General features: G+C 38.9%; 1 protein-coding gene across 1 annotated transcript; it reads right to left on the bottom strand.

Annotated features, from left to right (window-relative positions):
- Positions 1-560: 560 nt before the first annotated feature.
- On the bottom strand, positions 561-15,742 carry LOC122638545 (probable arabinosyltransferase ARAD1). Its single transcript, XM_043831384.1, has 3 exons — positions 14,752-15,742; positions 9,795-10,160; positions 561-1,182 (listed from the first exon to the last, which is right to left on the bottom strand). The coding sequence occupies exons 1-3, from the start codon at positions 15,667-15,669 to the stop codon at positions 994-996; spliced, it is 1,473 nt and encodes a 490-aa protein (XP_043687319.1). The 5' UTR covers positions 15,670-15,742; the 3' UTR covers positions 561-993.
- Between the last annotated feature and the right edge of the window lie 5,737 nt (positions 15,743-21,479).

Raw genomic sequence — 21,479 nt, 5'->3', positions numbered from 1 at the left:
ATTTCCATCAGTTAGTCATGGGTTCAAGCTTTATTAGTGTATACTCCCTTTGATATTTGGGGCTTCCAGTCCCTAAATGAAGCTCTCTCTCTCTCTCTCTATTCTTTGGTCATGGCACATTCATCATCATCAATACCTTGAACTAATAAGATCCAGTTGAAGCACGCAGGAAATCAAAATTTAGTCAAAAATTTTGCTCGGTATTTATTCAATTCATTCAGCCAAACCTGAGTGAACCAAACTCAACCTTCACATCATTAGCCACTAGATCAGCCTGTTCTGGACGAATCAACGAGACCTTGGTCGAAAGGTTCTTCGTTAAAGCATGCTCATGCGGCCAGGATTCTGGAAGGAGGAAAAAAGTGTGCCTTGCAGTTCTTGAGGTAGATAATCCCCATTATTTTAAAGGATGCTTAAGTAGTACAAGGGAGTATATGAGTGTCTGTTGCGAGTTTCTCTATGGATTGATTAATAAATTCCATTTGAAAAAATGAAAGAGAGCGGAGCTATACAAACAATACTAAACTGGTGGTGAAAGGATAGCAACGCCTTACCCTGATATGATGTATAATGCATTAACAAAATGTCACTTGCGATTTTTTTTATTTGTAGAACATACAGAGAAATTGATTACATTACTATAAATAATCAGATATTCTTGGCTACTTGATTTGCACTAACCCTCTAAACCAGCAAAAGAAAAAGAGAAAAACAAAAAAGGACAATCAAATGAACAAACTCAACAAGAGAGCATCTTTGCATGTCTGTAGGCAAGAGAGAGAGAGAGAGGCTTCTTCATGAAGACCGACCATGTAAAAACGTCTCCCCAGGATGAACTGTGCAATGAATTTGGCTACCTCCTTTCTGAAATGAATGGTTATGCAGTCTGCACCTGCATGTCAACCACCAGACATCTGTTGCCGACCAGTTTGGAGATTTTCAAAGGGTAGTTGATGTCTTTAGTTCCAGAATCAATCATTAATGGTGGTGGCATCATAAGCTTGTCAAAATTGTCGTCCGGTTTGAACAAAGACAAGAGCAGTCTGGCTCCGTCAAGCCCCTCCGCACAAGGCGTTTGCCACGATTGATCATCAGTTTTATCTGGGGTACCTTCAAGGAAACTTGGCGCCATATTTCATTCACTGTTCCATTTGGGTCCTCATACTCAAAATATCGCCTTACCTGAAGGGGGAAAAATTACAAACTTAACAAACTTACCTAAGATGACTGAATGGTGCCTGTGCATGCTATTCAATGCATTAACTTCTGAACTAACAAATACAATCGTTGATGTAGGATCAATTGAGTACATAGATTGCGTGATATTTGAAGAATGAAAAATCAAATCTTCATAGAAATACTGGAAGTCAAACATCAGCAAGAATCATTTTCTTTTTAGTTGAGTTCCTCGATAGTTCCTCACTGATCTGAAATGTTTCCCTATTTTCACAAGATTTCTACTGACGCTCATGAAAACCAGTGATTCATACATGAAAGCATCTAATTTCATTTTAACATACAAATGCAAAACATTTCTCATGCATTCATATATACTGAAAATATTATTGTTATCATAGACAAATTTAGCCAACAATATTTTCAATTCAAACTTCTTGTATATAGTCCCTTCCTCAAATAACTTGGACCATAAGAAATACAATTATCACAGACCAAGCACTATCCCGAGTATTTGATTGGCCTACAAGAATCATATTCCATACTTCTATTTGGGGCCAATAAAAGCGTAAGCCTTATAAATATTTTTCTATCTTCAACCTACAGTCCTACTTCCTCTAATTATTGATCCTTTTTAAGGGGGGAGGAGAAGGGGGGTTGGAAGCCAAACAATAGCAATATATAAGGGTATAAACTGAGAAATTTAGCCAGTACAGAAACAGAAAATAATGTTCCTCTATTGCAACCTGATGGTTGTGGGTTCAAATCATGGAAACAGGCAAACAGCCTCTCTGCGAAGCATGGATGTGCACTGAGGGGAAGACACTTGCCTAGTGACGTTCTGTCATTAGACAGTATGACAAAATGAGGGGGTCCATGTCTACTTCTGGAAACCTAAGAAAAGCATAAGAGTTACCTTGAGGAGGTGTGTTGTGCCTCAACCCCCTTGGTGCCATGGCTCCTTGCATGGGTCAAGCATTGTGTGTGGGGTTGGCCTGGTCGTGCATACATCAGAGCACAGGTATTCCATGGGCAGATCCCATGGGCGGGCACTCAGAGCCGAAGTGGACGAAGAGTGTTTTCCTCTGTAAGTTTGGTTACTAAAGAGGACCATGACCAGCGGAAGGCGCTGCCGTGGTGCACTGCTGCAGAGCAGAGGTTCGTGGGTATGATGCTACTAGCACCAACTATGCGTGTGTGCGACAGTGGCACGTGACCATGAGCAAGTGAGTTATCCCGTGTCTTGCATGCAGGTGTGCCCGTCCCTGGCATGGCTTGGGTTCGGTGTGCCTTGGATGTGTCTGCGTCGATGTAAATTAACAGTGACGACTAACATAGGTGAGTGTCATAGGATTGGCAAACCTTCAGTAGCACCATGCTATTCTGGTAGGGCTGCTATTTCACCTTGGGTACAGGCATGATGGTTGGCTTGGTTGAGTTGGAGTGGTACTAATGATGGGCTGCACGACAAGGGTGAGTTGGGCGAGCAGTGAAGTATCAATGTGTGTTAGGTCAATGGCTTGAATGGATTTAGGTTGGCCTTGGTCGAACATTGACTAAGGTGCCGCACGGGCAGATTGACTCCCCTAAAGATTTGTCTGTGGCAATATGGAGAACCTTTTTACACTCTCTAAATCTTTCCATTAGTATCCTAAACAAATAAATAGCTTTTGTGGTTAATCTTCCTGGAATAAAACCAAATTGGTTATCGGAAAATATGTTTATTGTCTTAGATGGGTTTCAACTAATCTATCCGATAATTTCATAGTATGACTCATAAGTTTTATTCCTCCATAAATATTATAGCTTTGAACATAACCTTTATTTTTATAAATCAGAACCACAAAGAACCACAATGCTTCTCCATTCATCTGAAAATTTTCTTGTGCACATAATCTTATTTAACAACTTTTCACCAATATATAAATTTATTTTTATTATTATTATTAAACAACATAGTTAGCCAAGTTATTCCATAAGTCCCTAAGCTCTTTCACACCTATATTGGAATACGATATTGACCCATGGCTTTATCTATTTTCATCTTCTTTAAAGCTTCTTTTACTTTAGTGACTCTAAATTTTCATATATATCTAAGAATAGTGGTTTCTTGATGGTTATTACAATCTTCTAAAACATTTTTTACTTGTACCATTTTCATTTAGTAAGTTGTAGAAATAGTTTTCACTTCTCTCTTTAATATCCTCATCACTTAAAAAAGAGCTACACAGTGCAGGAGGCTCCCTCTAGTGCAGGGTCTGGGACTGGCAAATGTACGCAAGCTTACCTTCTGCTTTGCAGGAGAGGCTGTTTCTAAGTTGCAATAGCTCAACATAACCGTTGTGCCGAAGCTCACCCACTTTCATATCCTCGTCATTTACAACTACAACATCATCATAGCCTTATCCCAATTAAATGGGGTCAGCCAAATGGATCCTTGTTTTTCTAATCAGCTCTATTTGAATTCATACATGATATGAGGCTTAAACTAAGAATGTCTTTCCTCACTTCTCCTATGGTTATTTTAGGCCTGCCCCTAGCTCTTTTCTGAGGGCCTCCGTTGAACATGGTCATGCCACCTCAAACAACTCTCTCTAATTTTATCATGGATCGAAGCTACTCCCTACCCAACTCTAATATGGTCATTCATTACTTTATCCTTCTCAGTTTTTCCACACATCCATCTCAACATCCTCATCTCCGCTACGAATAGTTTATTTATATGACAATTCTTAACAGCCCAGCATTCCACACCATACATCATAGTTGGTCGAGTGACAGTCCTATAAAATTTTCCTTTAAGCTTTAAAGGAATAAGCCGATCGTACACTACTCCGAACGCACCTCTCCACTTCATCCATCCTATTTTGATCCTCTAAGCAACGTCATCTTCTATGTCACCAGCTTATTTATGATTGAACCAAGATATCTAAAATAATCACTTTGCAGGATCTCCCTCTCACCAACTCATTATCCGTCCTAGTGTTACACTTATCTTCAGACCTTTTGATTCAAATGTTGATCTCCATAATTCCACTTTGGCTTAATCCCTGCTTTTATCTCATACACCAGAACAATATCATCCGCATAAATCATACACCGAGGAACCTCATCTTGTATGCCTCTGGTTAAGTCATCCATGGTAAGTACACACAAATAAGGACTTAAGGCTGATCTTTGATGTAACAAAATTGAGATTGGGAATTCACTGCCTTGGCCCCCCGCAGTTCTGAAGCTAGTCACCGGACCATCGTACATATCTTTAATTATGTCCACATATTTACATAATACCCTTCTCTCCAGAATATTCCAGATTAACTCTCTAGGGACTCTGTTGTAGGTTTTTTTCTAGATCTATAAAGACTATATGCAGGTCCTTCTTGCCCTCTCTATATCTTTCCATGAGTCTCCTAAGTAAGAAAATAGCCTCCAACGTGAATCTTCTTGGTATAAAACCAAATTGGTTTTCCGAAATAGTAGTTTCCTTTCTCAGGTGAGTTTCAATAAGCCTTTCACATAACTTCATCGTATAATCATTAATCTTATGCCTCTATAATTATTGCAGCTCTGAATAACACTTTTGTTTTTGCAAATTGGGACCAGAATGCTTCTCCTCCATTCATCTAGCATTTTCTTTGTGATCATAATCTTGTTAAACAGCTTGATTAGCCAAGATAAACCATATATTCCTACATTCTTCCACACCTCAATAGGGAACTCGTCTAGGCTGGTGCCTTTCCTACTTTCATCTTTCTTATAACATTTTTTACTTCAAACATCCTAATTTTGTGTATACATCTATGCAAAGTGGTGTCCAGATGTGTAATGTCGCCTTCTGCAACCCTATTACTCGAAAGGTCTTCATTAAGAAGCCCGTAGAAGTACTCTTTCCACCTCTCCTCAATGTCCTTGTCCTTTATTAGTACTCTACCATCCTCACTTTTAATACGATTTAACATGGTCGAAATCTCTGCTCTTCCTTTCTCTCATTTTAGCTATCTTATATAGAGCTTTTCCCCCATCCTTTATGTTCACATTACTACAAAGATCTTCATATTCACCCTTGCTTTCCCCAGAATTTTCTCAGCTTCATTTCTGGAAAATTTTATCTTTTTAGATCCTCCACCTCTTTAGTCCTTTGCCATGTCTTAAAACTAGATTTCTTAGTCTTAATGGCTGCTTGGAACTCATCATCCCACCACTATGTCTCCCTAGGGGCATTCCGTATACCTTTCGTTTACCTTAGAACCACTTTAGCAACCATCTTAATACAGGCCGTCATCTCGTTCCACATCGTATAAGTGTCTCCCTCAAGGCCCACTTTCCTTGTTTGATCACTTTATCAATAAATGAATCAAGGACTCTCCTTTTAATCACTACCCCCTTAGCTTAGGGAAAATAGGCTCTCCTGTCCTCGTATAATTAATCATCTTCACTTTTAATGCATCTAATAAACCTCCACTCTTCCTTTCCCTTATTTTAGATAATTTATAGATATATTTTTCCCCCTGCCTTTGTACTCAATTAGTCCTTTCTTTCCCTACTATCTTCTTAGCTTCATTCCTAGCAAATTTATACCTTTTTAAAACCACTTCATCCTTGTTTTAAAATTAAATTTCTTAGCCTTAATGGCTGCTTGAACTTCATCATCCCCCCACTAAGCTTCCCTAGATGAATGTCGTTTTCTTTTAAATTCACCTAGAACTTGATATGATCCCAGGGTTTGGAAAACCTGTTTGGGTTCGCCTGGGCCCAATAGAACAATAAGAAACTCAATTTAAGAGTATAGTGGGAAAACAATAAATATTCCTAGGCTTATAACAATCTTGTAATCAACCAGATTTTCCAAGGATTTACTTGGTAGGTAAAGGAGAAAGAATATAAAGGGTTTAGGAATTAAAGACTAGGGACAAACTTGGCAATAACAATAAATATGGATAGGGACTGAATTAAAATAAAAGAGGAGGGATATTTTAGTACAGAACAAAACTTGGTGACAAATAAAAATAGGGGAGAATTGAAAGGTTGTCTTCAACCTCCCGTCGAAAGCCAAGGCGGAAACCAGACTTGGTTTCAGATGTTGGAACTCAACCAAATCCAGTTGGATGAACTCAAAACTCAAGAGGATGTGTTGCTGATTTATTAATCTATTAGATCCAATACATAACAGAAGGTTTCAGCTACTTGAAGATCCAAGAATAACCTACAACAAAAGTCTCATGGCAAGTAAATCACCAGACCTGAGCTCTGGTTTCAATATCTCAATAGAGAACTGGCTAGGACTGAGACTCTAGGGATCAGGTCGCCGAAAGGTAGCAATTCAAACCCCAATGTCTGAGGCTGAAAGTGAAGACTACGAGAGAAATCAGCAGCAGTCTTGGGGGCTATAGTACCAATAGGGAAGAAGAAGATTAAACAGAATAAAAATTAGGAAGAAAAGAAAACTATGAAAAAAGATGGGGACGGATAATCATACCAGATGGAGAAGGAGAAGAGAGGAGATATGAGAGAGAAAAGAGAAGGATGTAATCGGCCAACAGAACCACGCCTTGCATCTTAGTAGCTCACTGCAACTCAACAACTATTTATTACATCCCAATCAACAACTCCATCTTATGTGCTGACATTACATATAAAATAAAACAAACCCAACTCAATATGGAAACCCACTCAACTAGAAAAGTAAAATCAAATAAGGAAACTACCAAATAACTCCTACATAATCTAGCCGCAATAATAAAATAAAATAAGAGATTGCTCCTATGTAATCTACCAGTCTCCATTAACCCAAAAAACAAAAATCGAGCTGGGCCAGTAGCGTCTCATTTTGGATCTCTAAAGTGGGTTGTTCCGGTCTATCCATGCTAATGCAACTGCAACAGCTCTCCTCCTATGTAATGTACCAGTCTACCAGTCTCCATTAACTAAAAAAAATCAAGTTGGGCCAGTAGTGTCTCATTTTGGATCTCTAAAGTGGGTTGTTCCAGTCTATCCATGCTAATGCAACTGCAACAGCTCTCCTCCTCTAAAAAGAACTGAACTCTATCGAGTATGGATGACGACCAAGGACACCATCCGAGCCAATTCATTGGAGGAGAAATAATCCTATGTTCCTCTTGAACTTGATGGTCGGAAGGTCCTTCGCAGAAGAACCTTCTTAAGCCCACCATGCTTGAAGGAATAAGTGTTCTCATAGCCACAATGTTGTACATTCTTATCAAATAACCATCATCGCCCGAGGAGGATGTGACACACCTTCAGAGGTAGAATGGTCACATTGCACTGTGTCGATCAACCCCCCCCCCCCCCAACAATAGAATACTGATGCAGACTGAAGGGTGTATTCAAGGAGAAAAAAAGTCAACAGAAAGGCCCATACTTGGGCCCAAAAACTTAAGTCATAACAAGCCCACGATAGGCCATGACTTAGTCTTAGTCAGGCCCATATGTGGACCATGAGCTGGTTATAACTTGAGCCCGATTAAGAGCTTAGAGTAGCCATCAACCAGCTTGTGTGGAGGATTCTTTTGGAGGAGCTATAGTACCGATAGGGAAGAACCAGGGAAAAGATGAAACAGAATAACATTAAGGGAGAAAAGAAAACGATGATAGATGGGGAAGGAGAAGAGAGGAGATATGAGAGAGAGAAAAGGGAAGGATATAATCAGCCAACAGAACGAGAGAGAAAAGAGACGTATATAATCAGCCAACAGACCCATGCCTTGCACCACAGTAGCTCACTGCTACTCAACAACTATTCATTCCATTCCAAATCAACTACTCCATATTATGTGCTTGCATAGCATATAAATTAAAGAAACCCAACTCAATACTGCAACCTGCTCGACTAGAAAATAAACTCAATAAGGACACTGCCAAATAACTCCCACATAATCTACCACCATAATAAGTTAAAATAAAAGATTGCTTCTATGTAATCTTTTTTAAGTTGCTTCTATGTAATCTACCAGCCCCATTTTGACCCAAAAACCGGGTTGGGCCATTGTGTCTCGGTTTGGGTCTCCAAAGTGGGTCATTTCTGTCCAACCATGCTAATGCAACAGCATCAGAACTTCTCTAGCTACATTCTTAATATAAGTAGCCACCTCGTTCCACATCATATTAGTGTCTCCATCGAAGTCCCACCTTCCTTGTACTACTAATTATCAGTATATGTGATTGCAATCCCAGGGTCAAAAATACCCTGTTGGGTTAGCTATGGGGCCCACCCAAATACGACATACCTAAGTTTCAATGAAGGGGTGGCAAATTTGTAATTAATTTGAAGTTTATAAGAGTGGCAGGATAGTAAATATAAGGAATCTTAAATGAATATTAAAGAATAAAGGAAAAAGGAATATAAGAGGGATTATAAATTAAGAAGAGGGAGAAGACTTGGAATGAAATAAAAGATACGGGATAGAGAGGGAGGGTTAAATCTGGAAACAACATAAAAGAGGATTAAAGAACAACTGAGGTTATCTTCAACCTCACATTGAGCAGAAAGGGCAGAAGAACCAGCAGAGCTTTGAAGGAGAGAACTCCAGGAAGATGGAGTTTGGTTGCAACTGATGGTCAGATTCATGAACCACCAAATTGTAGGGCTGAAGTCGCAACTGGTGAGATACTTCCACTCTCCTCCTTCTATTTCAATTTTCTTTGTCTTTTGAGCTTGGTCTGCATCAACGCCCTAGCATAAGGTCAAAAATATAAATTATAAAATTCTAGGATCCATGCAAAAGGGTTTGGCTAATGTTTTTATAATGCTGGCTGCTGACCTGATGCACCAACGTTCCTCCTTTATCCAAGCTTAGGAACGGAAGCATAAAACACTGGCGGAGTTCTTTTTCTATAAAATGTAAACAGAAAAAGAAATAGATTTGAAAAATACTATGGCCAAGGTATCAAAAATAACAAGTGCACTTCCAGAGCTAGGGTCTTGAGAAAAAACTATTAAAACAAACTAGATATTGTTAGCCTTTCCACGTCTAGCCTCCCATATGTTGTTCCTAGTCACAGGACGGAGGAAATTTCCATCCTCCCATGGGTCATGCTAACATAACTCCAGAGTGTTATGATCATACATGGATAGCTTATGGTGGTGTAATAGAAATAACTAGGACAAACATCTTTTCCAAGTTACAAAACAGCTGCAGTTGGGCATAGAACAGAGACCAAATATGAATAGATGGCCCAGGCTTGATGCTTGATGCTTGATGCTTGAGCCTTGAGCTTACATTGCCCCAACTGAGACATAGCCTATTATACTTATACTTCCAGTCAACTGTAACAAACTCCTTTATACCACCAAACATCAATATTGATCCACAGACTCAGTTCCTTCTTGTCCATTCTCTAGCACCTACCATTACCCCTTCCAAAAATCCTATTATGCTTGATGCTTCTAATCCCTGACTCCTTACAATTTCACTTCCTTAATTTACCTAACTCAATGCATATGTCTATCACTTTTAAAGGAATTTCATCAATATCTTTTATTTAGAAGAAAATGGTATGTACTTTTATCTTGATCAATAAAAAAATTGAATTCTTTTTTTTTGATAAAAGAAAAGAAAAGAAAAGAAAAAAAAAGCAGAAGGAACGTAAACAGCACTTACAGCTTTAAGCTCCTGCTGATATTTTATAATCCTCTCTTTGTTCACTGCCCTCAGCTTTTTAATTAAATGTCCTCGCTTCACAGCTGAAGCAGAGTTCACAAATATTGCAATTTTTCTGTAATCTATGGCATCTTCAAAAGGCAACTCGATATTGTCACTGACTATCACTGGAACACACAAACTCACTATAGCATCAAAGAGTCGACAGGCTGACGGTGTATCTCCAGCTGGATGTAAACAGAACTTGGATGAGTGCATTCCCTGTGTTGCCATACGTCGATTCTCTCTGGATTGTGTTCCCGGTTTTATAATGACATCAGCTTCACCCTCAAGTACTCGGAAGAGCTCATTACGAATTTTTCCCCCCTGCAACAGAGTAACCATCAGCCTACAGAATTTGGGAGCACAAGATGAGTTTATACTTCCAGATCGATAGTCTTTAACTTCAGCGAGTATATTCCAGGATCTCACAAATTTGGAGAAATTAAATCGTGTTGGCAAACAACAGCATAGGGCCCCACTTTGGCACTATAAGTAGCAAATAAACCACGAAAAAAGAACATTAGATTAGACTGAATCCAAGAGTTTAAAATTATTAAACTGCGTCTTTCGGAAGAGCAAAATATCCTACTTCGTTTGACCAAATTTGGGACTTCTTTTTTCCTCAATTTTCTTTGTCTTAGAGCCGGGGAGGTGGGAGAAGGAAGGGAAATCCAGGGAAGAGAATAATCACAATTTCCAACTCCCAACGGTCAACAAAAACGAGAGAGAGGCAAACCCAAATCCATCCACCATAAGTAAGAAGGAACAAGTACTGTTATCCATGGTTAGAAATTTCAACTCATTTCAGCAAATTTCAAGATTAGCCCCCTTTTGCCTGAGAACTCCATAACTACAAGAAGACCTCAATTTTTTGGCAAAGTCCTTCATTTTGCTACAGAATCAGGACTTGGTGGTCACCTGTGGAGCATCCACTTAAACTTTTGGGCGGATTTGAAGCATCACTTGGCCAAATTTCCTCAAATTTCAAAATATTCACCTATAGGGCAGTTGTGATTGACTTTAAGAGGTTCTTATAGGGTCCGAAGCCAACCTATCGTTTTTTTTTTTTTTTTTTTTTTTTTTTTATTACAATCTAAAGGTTCAAATATGTTTAGAGATGCTCAATTAGGGTTTCTCTGAAGTTTCAGGCTAAAATATGACCATTTGACTACCGAAATGGCCAAGTGAAACGTGTCAGTGGTTGAGTTTCAACCAAAATCCAAAATGTTTCAGAAATCAGGGCTGAAATCAAAATCTCAAACTATGCTCTTATCCTTGTAGAACAAAGTGTTGCCTCTTCAAGGACCACAAGAGCTAGCTTGTTTCTAGGCACAAGAAAAAAGACAACAGAATCAAACAATCGCAAAACATAAAAACTGGGTCATATAAACAAAAGACAATCCCTAGCAAGGCTTCCATGTTGGATATATTTGAGAGAATCACCAATCTCTAATGATCACAATTATAGGGTGCCCCCCCCCCCCCCAAGAGTACAAGTATATTGTTTGTAGAGAGAGGATTTATGATAGATCAATGCATCCAAGTTGCATAATTACATTTAACCCTATAAGAAATAAGGACGTGGTATAGTTATTTTCAGATTTAAAAAGAGATGTCCTTTTTGTAATCACAATGAAATAGACGTAGGTCATAAAGAAACAAACACATTAGAAAATAAAAGACAATAAATAAATAATCCAAGTCCCCCCCCCCCGGGTGGGCTTCAATTTTGTCGTCAATGCCACAAAATTTACATATGACTAAGTAAAAAACAAGTAGCCAAACTCCCCACCCTGGGGAGCAGTAAAGCAGAAATCAAAAAATTGGGAGACGTAAACATTAGAGTATAATTACTTCAGAAACTTAACTCTGTATAAATACCACATGAACATGACCAGCAGGTACATGTACTGGACTAGTATGGCCAACATGATTATGAGGTCAATAATTTAAGACATGCACCAATTAAGGACAACCCAAACAAACGATTTACAAACTACATTTCCAGTTGCAAGTTCGGCAACTAGAACCTGAAACTAAATTGTGAGATCCAAATTACAGAAGTTTGCCAAAGATAAAGAATTAAACTTTACCATAGAGAAGTTGAAAGGGATTCATATGCCCTAGGATGAAGGAATTATAAAAGGATCCTTCCAGACTCCATCATATTGGTAGAGAAATTTCAGAGCCAGTAAGATGTACAATAGCCAAGGTTTTCTTTTCTACACTTCTATTTTTCAATCCTTTTCATTTTGTGTAATTATCTACTAGAAAATTCTAGATTCCCATAGGGTTTACTCTTTTTCTAATTTTTTCCCTAGCAAAATGTAAGAGATTATCTTTTGATTTACCAGCATGGTTCTTAGTTTTGGTCCAAACTTGTAGTCTCGATACAGACAACTCGGTTTCGAGCTTGCCCAAGACGAAACCAAGGGTCGAAACTGCTTTGCACCAGGTTTCGACCCTGTTCGATACTTGGTTTTGACCAAAACTTTCGCCACTGCCAAAGGGGATTTTGCCAAAAACTTGCAGTTTTTTGCCAAATCACTTGATTTCTTCCTACTTTTTAGCATTCGTCTACTCATTCAAACCCTTCTACAGCCTGGATTTGCGTGATTGGAGCTTGAAGGTAACGGTTCCCACCCACCCACCCCCCAAAATCCAATTTTTTTAAGAATTAGTACATAGGTAGAGTGTTGGGCACAAAATTTGTCATGGACTACATATGTGCTGCATTTGGAGGACCGTCACCGACATCTTCAGTGGTATACAATATGTGGATTAGACCCACCAAGAAACTCCATGTGGTAGTGAGTGGTGAGTGTTGTATACTTGTATTACCCTAACCTCATATATGTTTTGATTGTTTTAATTGCATATTTACATTTCCAGTAACTACAGAGTCAGTGTTTATATTAGGACTGGTGTAGCAGAGCATACACCATTTTGGGTGGCTTTTCTGGTGAAAAATTGTACAAATAGGCAGCACAAAAAAAAGTCAAAAAACTGTTTGCTGGGCTTCAAAACCAAGGGTCGAAACTGGCCTAGAAAATCCCAGGTTTCGGCCAAAACCTGGGATATCTCGGTTTCAGACCTGGCCGAAACTGGCCTGAAATTGAAACTTCGATCTTTGTTTACCAGAAGCAAAGGAAGAATTAGTAGCCAGTAAAAAAAAAAACAGAATACATGTCAATTAGGAAATACATTAATAGTGGCTAGGATGGATCTCTTGTATCCAAAAAACTACCAGTTCCCCCTATCAATCCTCCAAGACCTCAACAACTCGATTTTCATCCATGAACTTGTCAAGGAATTTCAAATTTGATATGGGACAATTTACTATTTCTTCTTTCATTCTCATCCAATTTTTTTTAATTAAAAAAAAATACTTTGTTCATTGATATTGTATCAATCGAATGCACTTCTCTATAACTTCTCCACAAGGTCCTACCCCCACCTTAGAGTAGCTAGATGAAGAAATAAAATAATCCTTGTTCATACATGGGCTTCTCTGATACTCTAGGGATATTTTAATGATAGGTTCTATAGGAACTGGACGAGCATATTTGGTAAAATATCTAGTGATGTTAGGACAAGGAGATCTTGAATCGGTGGTGCCCAAGCAACAAAAATATCTTGAAGAAGATTATGCAGGATTAGACATTCAAAAAGGTGAATCCACTCTTAGGAATCATTAGAACTCGTAAATGATTGTTCTGTTATTTGCTAATACCCAGTAGACTGAGGAACACAAAGAGGTGTTCAGCAAAGAAGGGCTCGCAACTGATTAGCTAGTTGGTGGAAAGAATGGACAATTAGCTAGAGCAGTGGGTGCTGTAGCGAAACTTCCTGGATCCTTCAGAAAATGGATTCCTATTTGAAGAGTGCATAACCACATGCATAAGGTCACACTAACCCGTCAACTTGAAACCCAATTCGGGATTTTCCTTGGGAGATGTTGGGAAAGAATTGGAATGTAATAAGTCTTTCTGTTCAAATGCAGGTAGTCTACATTTTCACAGACATGTCTATTTCACCGAGCCTCTCTTCAAGACAATGCCAAATTGCCTTTTCAGGGGCGAATTCCATACATTTCACATTTAGATTTTTCATGAATTTAACTCAACAAGGAAGAGTGGTAGAAAAGTGCTAAGCAATGTAAGCAACGGGGAGAAATACAAATTGAATGTTGGGTTTTCAGGAAAGGCCAGGCAAACAGCAAAAAGCGAATCAAGAGAAAGTTTGAATGAGGGATGGTCCTAGATCTCTTGACAAGCTTTGAAACTACAGTTGTCGGAACATTTTTTAGGTTGAGGGAGAAGAAGCTGAGCACTGAGAAGACAGTCGGATAATGGAATATAAAATGAAACTATAATATTTGTTGACTTTGTTTTGGGAAAGAAAGCGATTGTGGATTTAATTGCAAAAGGGCACTCGGTACAAATTGGACTCCATCGGAAAGATTTTCTTCAATTCATTTTGTTTTCCTTTCTTCCTTTGGTCAATAATAAATGTAATAAGAAAAGAATGGGTTAAAGTCAAAGTTGCTACATAAAGAAGTAGCATCTCCACATCAGCTTGTCATGGCAAGTGAACTTGCAGGTAGAAAATGGTGTACACAGGTTATTTTCATGCATCCTTTCTCCTCCCTTTTTAATAAAGAAATAAGTTTCTCTTGATTTCTAAACTGAGCCACATTAAAGTAATTGCAAATGATTGATACAGAGGCGTGAATTCAACAGTAAACACACAATATGTCTCCATTTGAGCATTTTCAGCATGTACCTCACCCCCTTGATTGTAAATTAGAAGGAAATAAATGATCTAAGAAGCAAAGTTCAGACTTCTAAAGCATGTTTGAGACAAAATAAATTCTTTCATATAGCCAATACAGAGGTTAAGCAGAAACAACAACCTCTTTCCGGTACCGGTTTCCCATGAAGAACAACAACGACTTCCTTCCTTCCACTCCAATCTCCCCATTGAACGGGTTAATCCGATGCGAATAAGGCAATATGACATCCTTCACCAATGAAGCCTGGTCCGGTCTCAACCTCCCGAAATCTGAAACAAGCAGCACCCCATTCTTGATTCGATCGATCACTTTATAAAGCGCATTCGGATCCTGACATATAAAAACATGATCCAACCCCAAACTCCTCTTCCAATAAACTTGCCCTTCCAACCAATCCATCAAACTCTCCTGCATCTCCTCATCACTATAAACACCCGCATTTCCAACCACACCACCAGGTCGAATTGGGTTCACAACCAAGCTCAAAGATGAAAAGAACGGAACATAGAACAAATCCGCCTCTTCAGGATCGAGAACCCTAATTACTGGCGAACCATACCGATCCTCCCGTAATAAATCCTTGAACAACCACCATTCTGCAGAGTGCTGATGCCCAGGGTACTTCAACGTCGAATCGTCCTCAACCGGAGATTTCAGAGAATCACGAGCCATCAAGTAGCTCTCGATCACGCCATAAGTGAATTTCCGCGGAAGATCGTAGAGATACACCTTGACGGGCGGCGAATTCAAACGAGATTCGAAGGAATTAGATGATTCCGTGCTGAGAAGAGAGGAGGACATGAAAGAATCGAAGGGGAAGGTGGAGTGGAGCTTCGAAGGGTTAGTTTCAATGGGAGAAAGGAAGGTGTTGAAGAAAGCGTAAAAAGCTAAAATTATGAGGATAGTAGCTACGATTCGTTTCAGGAGAGACTTTCGTGCCATTGCTGAACTAAGGGTTAGGGTTACGCCATTACAGCGAGGAGAAGAAGAAGCAGAGTACGGTTTGGATTTTCTGGGTTTACTTCGAGGCTCAGTCATGCTTCCTTCGGCCGTGCCTTTACAAGGCAGGAGATGCCGGATTCCGACAAGAGAGATTGTTGGGGAGTGGCAAATTCCATTACTATATAGGCTTCCACCTACAGAAGAGCAACCGATCTCTCTCACGCAATAACAAATAGGATTACTGATGACTGACTAGGGCAAGCTGAGGACAGGAGAAAGCTCGCTCATTAACAGTGAGTTGCAGTAGCAAAATAGAATGGCTACTTCGGTTTCCACTTGTTAATTGCAGCTTTATTTGAGTTTGGAAGTCGAACTAAACAAAACGAAATGGGGAAATACCTTCAAATTGAATCTTGTTTCTCACATATCTGTCGTTGGAAGCTTTTCCTTGAACCGGATTCCCGATAAGATCTTGGGAATTCGATTGATCAGGTAGCGTTCTTTCTCCCTGGTCAAGGTTTAAGGTGACTTTTCTTATCTTTTAACCAGAGAATTCTAACTTATCCTATAGCCCGTGAGTGCGCATAGAGGGATTGATTTGGATGAAATATTCGATTTTCATTGGGGATTGAACAGTCTTTTTTAGTACTCTTGTGTCCGGGCGTAAAAACCACGTGGTCTATTAGTGTTCTTTTTCCTTCTTTTTTTTATAATTTGAAATTGGTGTGCAGCGGTATTTTATTACAAATCTCGATATGGCTGCATCAGGATCGAATTAGGCCTGGTTTTTTCCCACCCAACCTTGAGTCCCCTTAGCTTGGCCCAGGCCCAGTCAGGCCATGACTCAAGGTCTAAATATCCAGCACTGATCCGCGCTCAGGGCTTGACCATGTTGACCCTAATCGAGAAGAAGAAGCACATAGTTGATGCATTAGAGCATACCTACAAATTAGGCCAAATGTTCATTGGTGTAATGGACCGCGCTACAGAGTAAAGGTAGAGTCAAACTCCTTGAACCTTTTCTCATTAGTGTAGCTGACCGTTCCATCAACCATATCCCATAGATCGACTCTTGAGCTACCCGTTATATAATCACTTTGGACTTTTAAACCGGCCATGTCCCTTATCTTGAACTCGTGAATGTTTTAGAGAACTCGCATATAAGTTCTCATCGGCGGCGGCCACACCCCCTACATTTACTTAGGTTAGTCCCTGGTGTGTACCACAACTGGCACACCCCCACATTTCCTGGGATTAGACTAATTAAGAGTTTTATCGCTCAACCTCTTTCTTTGTGATAGCACTACTTTCACCATCTACAGCTTCGAAGGACTATTTGTACAAGTAGTAGTACAAAATCGGTCAACCGGTGATTTCGTTTGTACCCATTGAACCTAATTCAGGCATTTAGCCTCTTCACATAGGTAGGGTGTCCATCACATGATCTATGGATTAGACATTAACCCCATTCCTGTAGATGCACTACGCAAGTTCTTAACAGACATAGGCTTTGTGAACATGTCAGCTTGGTTACTTTCTGATTTCACATAATCAATAGCTATCATTCTTTCATCTATGTACTGTCTCACAAAGTTGTGTCTGAGGCGTATGTGCCTCCTCTTACCATTGTATATCCGATTATTGGTTAGATGTATAACTGCTTGGTTATCACAATACAGTGACACCGATGGTGCCGATTTTTACCACAATAGAATATCCGCCATTAAGTTTCTAAGCCATTCGGCTTCCGTTACCGCCTTTTCCAAGGCTATGAACTCAGTTTCCATGGTAGAGCCCATTCCACAAGATTGTTTTGTAGACTTCCATGAGATTGCATCGCTTGCTAATGTAAATACATATCCACTAGTAGCTAAGGACTCGCTTGTATCCGAGATCCAATTTGCATCACAATACCCTTCCAAAACCGCTGGTTTACCACTATAGTGTAAACTATAGTTTATAGTGCATTTTAGGTACCTTAGTAACCTATCAACCGCGCTCCAATGTTCCTTACTTAGATTATGAGTATGTTGACTCAACTTTCCTACTGCAAGGGCAATATCCGGACGCGTACAATTCAGTAGATATGTGACCGAACCAATAATTTGAGCATATCTTTTTTGATTCACTGGTTTACCTAGGTTTCTTTTCAAATGACACTCCATATCAAAAGGTGTTTTAACTGCTGAAAGTTCATGGTAGCCATATTTTCTAAATATGTTTTCTACATAACGGGCTTGGGATAATAAAATATAATTTTCTTGCTTGATGATCTTGATCCCAAGGATCACATCAACTCTCCTAAGTCTTTTGTGTCAAAACTAGACATCAAAAGTTTCTTAGCTTGATTAACCATTTCCACGTTTGTTCCCATTATAAGCATATCATCTACATATAGTAGTATGAATACGCCTCTACCACCATAAAACCTGCTATATAAGCATCTTTCAGCGTCGTTTACAATGAAACCATTTGAAATTAGAACCTTATCCAATTTTTCATGTCATTACTTCGGTGCATGCTTCAATCCATATAAGGATTTTCGAAGTTTGCAAACCTTTTGTTCTTGGCCAATTACAACACAACCTTCTGGTTGTTTTATGTAAATTTTCTCCTCTAAATCCCCATTAAGAAATGCCGTTTTCTCATCCATTTGATGGATGACCAGGTTATGTATTGACGTTATTGCCAACATAACCCTTATCATGGTAATTCTATACACTGGAGCAAATGTGTCAAAGTAATCAATATTAGGCTTTTGCCTAAAACCCTTGACAACAAGTCTGGCCTTGAAAGGATCAAGTGACCCATCACCTTTTAATTTCTTTCGAAATATCCACTTGGTTTTCAAAATTTTAGACCCAAATGGTAAATCCACCAATTCCCAAGTGTTATTCACCAAGATTGAATCTAGTTCACTCTTGATTGCCTCTTTCCAAAAGATGGCATCCAGTGATGTAATAGCCTCTTTGTATGTAAGAGGGTCATTGTCTACTAAATAAACAAGCCACTCATCATCTGTATATTTGGATCTTTTGTGTCGCTTGCTCATCCTAGGCCGACTTTTGCCATCATTACTCAATTCTTGATTGGTAACCCTTTCATTTGACTCCATTTTTCCATTAGTCAATTGATTATCCTTACTTGTAGGTAAGTTGGACTTAAAGAGAAATACATTTTCAAAAAACTCAACGTCTCGTGATTCTATGATGCTATTTAGTTTAATAACATCATCCATGGCTTTAATCACCATGAATCAGTATGCTGTACTATTTGTAGCATAACCCAAAAACACACAATCACATGTTTTTAAAGTGTTATTCGCCAAGATTGAATCTAGTTCACTCTTGATTGCCTCTTTCCAAAAGACGGCATCCTGTGATGTAATAGCCTCTTTGTATGTAAGAGGGTCCTTATCTACTAAATAGACAAATCACTCATCATCTGTATATTTGGGTCTTTTGAGTCGCTTACTCATCCTAGGCCGACTTTCGCCATCATTACTCAATTCTTGACTGGTAACTCTTTCATTTGACTCCTTTTCCCCATTAGTCAATTGAATATCTTTACTTGTAGGTAAGTTGGACTTAAAGTGAAATACATTTTCAAAAAACTTAACGTCTCTTGATTCTATGATGCTATTTGGTTCAATAACATCATCCATGGCTTTAATCACCATGAATCGGTATGCCGTACTATTTGTAGCATAACCCAAAAACACACAATCACATGTTTTTTGTCCTAATTTTTTTTTCTTGGAATCCGATAACAACACCTTAGCCAAACAACCCCAAACCCGAAGATGTTTTAGACTTGGTTTCCTACCAAACCATTTCTCAAATGGAACCATACCAGTCTTGTTATGTGAAATTCTATTTGATAGATAACATGCCGATAGCATAGCTTCCTCCCACATATCAAGTGGTACACCTGAACTCAATAACATAGAGTTCATCATCTCTTTAAGAGACCTATTTTTTCTTTCGGCAACCCCATTTGATTCCGATTGGTATGGAGCGGTTGTTTCATGGATAATTTTATTTTTCTCACAAAATTTATCAAGGTTAAAGTACTCAGCCCCTCTATCGGTTCTAAGTCTTTTAACCTTTTTGCCAAGTTGATTTTCAACTTCCATTTTGTAAGATATAAACGTCTTTTCGACCTCATCCTTTGATTTGAGTAAATACACCATGGTATATCTAGAGTGGTCATCTATGAAAGTTATGACATAGTTGTTTCCTCCCCTAGACTCATATGACTTGTAGTCACTTAAGTCACTATGGATTAGTTCCAAGAGATCACTCTTCTTATCCACAATTTTGTGAGGCTTTTTGGTTAACTTTGTCTCTACACAAGTTATACACTTGTTCACTGGGGGTTCCACCTTATCGATAATCATGCCTACCTTGCATAGTTTGGTGATATATTTCACACTACTATGACCCAACCTACCATGCCACAAATCAAAAAAGTTATAAGAGACAACCATGTAAGCGAAAGAAGTATTAGTTTTCTCAATTACAATATTTTCAACACTTAGTACAAACAACCCCTCACTAAGGTATCCCTTCCCCACAAAAATATTATTTTTAGTGATAACCGTCTTATCACTTTCGAAAGCTAATTTCATTCCTACTTTATTAAGAAAAGGAACTGAAACTAAATTACGCCTAATATCCGATACATGGAGAACATTGGTAAGAACCATAGTCTTCCTTGAAGTAAGCTACAAAGTCACTTTTCCTTTTTTCATGATAGGGGCACTTTGGGAATTTTTCATAAATACCTTTTCAACCTCTATACTCCTGGAATAGGAGGAGAACATCTTTAGATCACCACAAATATGTCTTGTGCCACTGGTATCCAATATCCAATTCTTTGATTTTTCAACCAAATTTACTTCCGTGACTATAGCTATAAAGACGTTGTCTTCAACTAAGTTCACTTTGTCAGATTTTTTTTTCTGAACCGATAATCTTTCTTGAAGTGCCCTAGCTTACCACACACAAAACAAGTAAATTTCTTCTTCTTGAAAGAAGGCTCATCATTGTCTTGATGATTCTTTCTTTTCTTGCTTTGTTTGTTGGTTTCTACCAAATTCGCTTTTAGGCGTCTTTCCCCAAGGTCTTTTTCACCATTGTCCTTGTGCCGGTTCTTCTCCTCAATTTTGATCCTTACAATCAATTGGTCTAGAGTCAACTCCGTCTTTTTATGTTTCATAGATGCCTTAAAGGCATCCCAAGAAGATGGAAGCTTTTCAATCAAGGCACCGGTCACAAATTCTTCTGGTAGAACCATCTTTTCCTTTGTTAGCTTTCCAACCAAAATTTGAAATTGATCAATTTGGTTTGAGACGGTGTCACTATCTTTCATAGCAAAGTTTAGAAAGTTAGCCACCAAGTACTTCCTTGAACCAGCATCCTCAAGAGAGTACTTTTTTACCAACGCATTCCAAATCGAACACGCATATTCCAAAGAACTATACACATGGTATAGATCATTTGATAATGCGTTCAAGATTCGATTCTTGCACTGGTAATCCGCTTGAATCCAAGCCACCCTTTTGCCCTCCTTTTCAGGATCATTGCTTTTTTTTGGCATGGGTACAGTCAAGGCAAACACCACCCCAATTTGGGCTAAAGCAAACAACATCATTTGCCTCCATCGTTTGAAGTTTTGACCTCCAAACTGTTCGATCTTGTCAAATTCAGAGACAATCCTCATCTTACCCAAATTCGGGATAAGCTCCGTCACCGACGGGATAACATTGGTAGGAAATGAGTCAACGGTAGGGAAAAGAGGAATCTCCTTACCATTGTGGCTAACAGGAACTCCGCCTCTTTGGTTGTTGATTGCTCTTTCAATACTGTTGTTTGAAGGATTTTCTTCATTGGCAGTTCCATCAA

The sequence above is a fragment of the Telopea speciosissima genome, chromosome 9 (assembly GCF_018873765.1).
Source record: "Telopea speciosissima isolate NSW1024214 ecotype Mountain lineage chromosome 9, Tspe_v1, whole genome shotgun sequence".
NCBI lineage: Eukaryota > Viridiplantae > Streptophyta > Magnoliopsida > Proteales > Proteaceae > Telopea > Telopea speciosissima.
The sequence above is the reverse complement of the archived record's forward strand: the minus strand, read 5'-3'. Positions and strand labels throughout refer to the sequence as shown.

Coding starts and splice junctions, on each gene's coding strand:
- LOC122638545 (XM_043831384.1), bottom strand. CDS start 15,669: ATGACTGAGCCTCGAAGTAAACCCAGAAAATCCAAACCGTACTCTGCT. Junction 10,161..14,751: donor GAAACCGGTACCGGAAAGAG/GTTGTTGTTTCT, acceptor ACTCTGTTGCAG/GGGGGAAAAATTCGTAATGA. Junction 1,183..9,794: donor ATCAGCAGGAGCTTAAAGCT/GTAAGTGCTGTT, acceptor TTCCCCCTTCAG/GTAAGGCGATATTTTGAGTA.